The 4564-nt window shown below is 49.5% G+C and overlaps 1 protein-coding gene across 1 annotated transcript; it reads left to right on the forward strand.

The window, feature by feature from the left end:
• Positions 1–2482: 2482 nt before the first annotated feature.
• Positions 2483–4311, forward strand: LOC101764227 (aromatic-L-amino-acid decarboxylase). The gene has a single exon (XM_004972823.3). The coding sequence runs from the start codon at positions 2615–2617 to the stop codon at positions 4148–4150; it is 1536 nt and encodes a 511-aa protein (XP_004972880.1). The 5' UTR covers positions 2483–2614; the 3' UTR covers positions 4151–4311.
• The last annotated feature ends 253 nt before the right edge of the window (positions 4312–4564 follow it).

Genomic DNA, 4564 nt, shown 5'->3' on the forward strand with positions numbered 1-4564 from the left:
TAGAACATCTAGACGTATCTAACATGAAACTACAGTGCAGGACAATGTATCTAATCATGCAAGAGATAGGACTAGTTGTGTAGATGGAAAGTACTATGTAATAAGATTAGAACTTATCATGTCTTAACTGATTAGCATTCTTGTAACACTGACCTGTAACCCTTCCCTAGATATATAAGACGAGGCAGAGACCCCTCCAAAGCATCACACTGATTAAAAGCAGCCGGTATTGATTAAAAGCAGCCGGTATTGATTAAGAGGACGAATACTCTATTTTCTAATAGTGTTTGTGCGAGCTAGTATAGCTTAGAATATTGCACTAGCTAATTATCTATCCTCACGCACATGCTTCATGCTAGCTGGTGCTGCCTGGCCAGCAGTACGACGTCATGCATGACATCAAAATTAAACAGCAACTTTCATCAATTCACTTCGTACAATAATATTATAGATGCATTATAGATGTTTGTACGATGCATTATAGATGTTGTTTGTTAAATCGCTTCAATGAAGCTACGAGATGGCATGTAGAAGCGGCACCAGTGTCCTTGCAAATGTGTTGGTTCTTGTACCAAGCGCTATATATACTTGCTCCATCCAAAATTATAGATCATTTAATTTTTTCTAGATTTATAATTTTTATTATGCATTTAGATTTAGCAAAATTTATGAATCTAGAAAATTATAACGACCTATAATTTGAAATGGAGAGAGTAATAATTAATAAGGAACCCACTCATGGCTAGATATATATGGATGGTTCAGTAGCTTGTTTGTGGACACATAACATATTTTTTTTTGTACAAATAAAATGAAAGTCTTGTCGTATCTGGACTTTTGGCGCTGTGACCATATACAGGAGTGCACACTAGGATGGGTCAATTCATCAGCAGCTTGCATCTGTGTTACTGATATGCTATGTACGAGTTTAACAAAGCAGTCAGATGCCCGCGGGCTCCACGTGTTGAGTTGTTTATTGTGATCTGACGCGCGCGGTGCGCCGCGTGCAGGCACGTATCGATTATTGTTCTATTTTAATTTGTCTGCTCAATCATGGAATGCACACGACGCTAACGCAGCAACTATACCTGAATCGACAATGGCCCCGCTTATAAGCGACTTATCGGTGGAAATAAGCGAGAATCTCGTCAAACGCTTTGCTTATTTCCACCGATTCTCGCTTATGTGGTAAGCCGCTTCAACGATTTGAACTACGAGAAGCAAAAAGCGAGAAGCGAGAAAATCTTCGCTGAGATTATAATCCAAGCGTGGCTAGAAAAAGCGTATACAAACAGGGCTTATATATATCTTGATATGATGTGATGACAAATTCATTGTTTATAGTAGTGGGAATGTGGGAGTAATTAAATACTAGGTGATATGTTTTTTAAGGAAAACTGCAGAAGAGGTCACACAATGCTTCATCTCTACATTACATGGGCTTTGTTAATAATCATGAAGTTTCGGAACACTTACAGAGAAAATCAGAAGGAATACAAACTTAAACAATTGTATCGCTATTGCTAGATAAATCAATGGTCTAAGATCCTCCTTGATGTGACGTGACAGATCTACATCCATGGGTCTAATAACGTGGCATGGACTACTCCGGATAGGGTAGAACATCCAGGCGTATCCAACATGAAACTACAGTGCAGGATGATGTACCTAATCATGCAAGAGATAGACTAGTTGTGTAGATGGAAAGTACTATGTAATAAGATTAAACTTATCATGTCTTAACTGATTAGCATTCTTGTAACAACTGACCTGTAACCCTTCCCTAGATATATAAGATGAGGTAGAGACCCCTCCAAAGCATCACACAATCCAATGCAATACAATTCTCCAAACATGACTAGGATAATATGCTATATAGTGGTCCGAACATGTTTAAATCATGTCCGTGCTCACCTTCGAGTTCCGATCTCGACAAAACCTCTCCAACCAATCTTGTACCTCAGTGTATCCCTTGGTAGGTTGCCGGTAGGACTGGATGCCGAGCCGGCTCGGCTCGACTCGATTTCGTTCGTTAGTCTAACGAGCTAGCTCGGCTTGGCTCGTTAACAAAAACAAGTAAAAAGGCTGGCTCGGCTCGGCTCGAGCCAGCTCGTTAGCTCGCGAGCTGGATGTCAATTTAAGATTACCTCATATAAAATATAAAAAATAATTACCATATAAACTTCTAAACTCTAAAATCAAAAGTTGACCTTTCTTCATGCATAATAACTTGTAAACTTTTTATACAAAATTATAGATGTAGGTTCTTGTATAATTGAAATGCATGCTGAGGCACATGTGTTCAACACAATTTTCCAGGATGCCGGGAACCGCGTTAGTTGGAGGCTGCCAGGCCGTGCTTAGTCGCGCACGTGCGAAACGCCCTTTACCCGCGCAACGCCCGCTTCGCCACGCCGCTTCCACACCGCTTCCTATATAAGCAAACCCTAACACTCCCTAGTTTCTCATCACCAAGCAAAAGCATACAAAGCAACCAGCTAGTTCTCTGCTCTCACCAAAGAGTTCAGAGCTCGCCTCGATCGATCAGCTTCTTAATCCGTCACTAGCTCCATTTCCTACATCCACAGCTCTCGATCGATCTCAAGCTAACGCCATGGGCAGCTTGGACACCAACCCGGCAGCCTTCTCCGTCTTCGGCGACGATGCCGCCGGCTTCCAGCCGCTGAACGCCGAGGACGTCCGCTCCTACCTCCACAAGGCCGTCGACTTCATCTCCGACTACTACAAGTCCCTCGAGTCCCTGCCCGTGCTCCCCGACGTCAAGCCGGGGTACCTGCAGAACGAGCTGCAGGCGGCGCCGCCCACCAGCTCCGCCCCCTTCGACGTCGCCATGAAGGAGCTCAGGGCCTCCGTCGTCCCCGGCATGACCCACTGGGCCAGCCCCAACTTCTTCGCCTTCTTTCCATCGACCAACAGCGCCGCCGCCATCGCCGGCGACCTCATCGCCTCCGCGATGAACACCGTGGGGTTCACGTGGCAGGCCAACCCCGCCGCTACCGAGATGGAGGTCCTCGCGCTCGACTGGCTCGCCCAGCTCCTCCGCCTGCCGGCCAGCTTCATGAACCGCACCGCCGCCGGCCGCGGCACCGGCGGCGGCGTCATCCTCGGCACCACCAGCGAGGCCATGCTCGTCACGCTCGTCGCCGCGCGCGACGCCGCGCTGCGCCGGAGCGGGTCGGAGGGCGTCGCCGGCCTGCCACGCCTCGCCGTCTACGCCGCCGACCAGACCCACTCCACCTTCTTCAAGGCGTGCCGCCTCGCTGGCTTCGACCCGGCCAACATCCGCTCCATCCCCACCGGCCCGGAGACGGACTACGCCCTCGACCCGGCGAAGCTCCTCGAGGTCATGGAGGCCGACGTCGCCGCCGGCCTCGTGCCGACCTACATCTGCGCCACCGTCGGCACCACCTCCTCCAACGCCGTCGACCCCGTCGGAGCCATCGCCGACGCCGCCGCGCTGTTCAACGCGTGGGTGCACGTCGACGCCGCCTACGCCGGCAGCGCGTGCATCTGCCCGGAGTTCCGGCACCACCTCGCCGGCGTCGAGCGCGTCGACTCCATCAGCATGAGCCCGCACAAGTGGCTGCTGACGTGCCTCGACTGCACCTGCCTGTGGGTCCGCGACACGCACCGGCTCACCGACTCGCTTGAGACCAACCCGGAGTACCTCAAGAACGACGCCAGCGACTCCGGCGCCGTCACCGACCTCAAGGACATGCAGGTCGGCGTCGGCCGCCGATTCCGGGGGCTCAAGCTCTGGATGGTCATGCGCACATACGGCGCCGCCAAGCTCCAGGAGCACATCCGCAGCGACGTTGCCATGGCCAAGATGTTCGAGGAAAATGTCAGGTCCGATGACAGGTTCGAGGTCGTCGTGCCGAGGAACTTCGCCCTTGTCTGTTTCAGGATCAAGCCTCACGGCGGCATGACGGAGGAGGACGCCGACGAGGCCAACCATGAGCTCATGGAACGCCTGAACAGGACCGGGAAGGCGTACCTGGCGCACACGGTGGTCGGCGGCAAGTTCGTGCTGCGGTTCGCGGTGGGGTCGTCGCTGCAGGAAGAGAGGCACGTCCGGAGTGCGTGGGAGCTCATCAAGAAGACGACCGCTGAGATCATGCAGGATTAGATCGTTGTGGACCAAGTATAGAACACATATATTTGATTCTTTGTTGATTTTCTGTAAGGTCCAATGAAGGACAATATCTTTGTTGAAGAGATATGGTTGTCTAAGAAGAGGTAATGTAATTCTAGGTATTATTGAAAGGGAAATACACAAACTTAATGTCCTGATCGGCGGCAAAGCCATTCGAACTTATGGGTAGACGTTCTTACAATAAACACCATGATAAATAGATATTTAATATAAGCATGTAGTGTAAATAAAATATTAATGGCAGGTGCCATTAGCTATCTCAGCCGATGGGCTAAGATAAAGCATTGTAATATAACAACCATCAACCATAAAAGGGAGCCCTTGTTAACTACGTACTTATCAGATAAGCTCACGGATCTAGCCAATGTCTTGATAAGTGTGGTAATA

This window comes from Setaria italica, chromosome VI (assembly GCF_000263155.2).
Source record: "Setaria italica strain Yugu1 chromosome VI, Setaria_italica_v2.0, whole genome shotgun sequence".
Taxonomy (NCBI): domain Eukaryota; kingdom Viridiplantae; phylum Streptophyta; class Magnoliopsida; order Poales; family Poaceae; genus Setaria; species Setaria italica.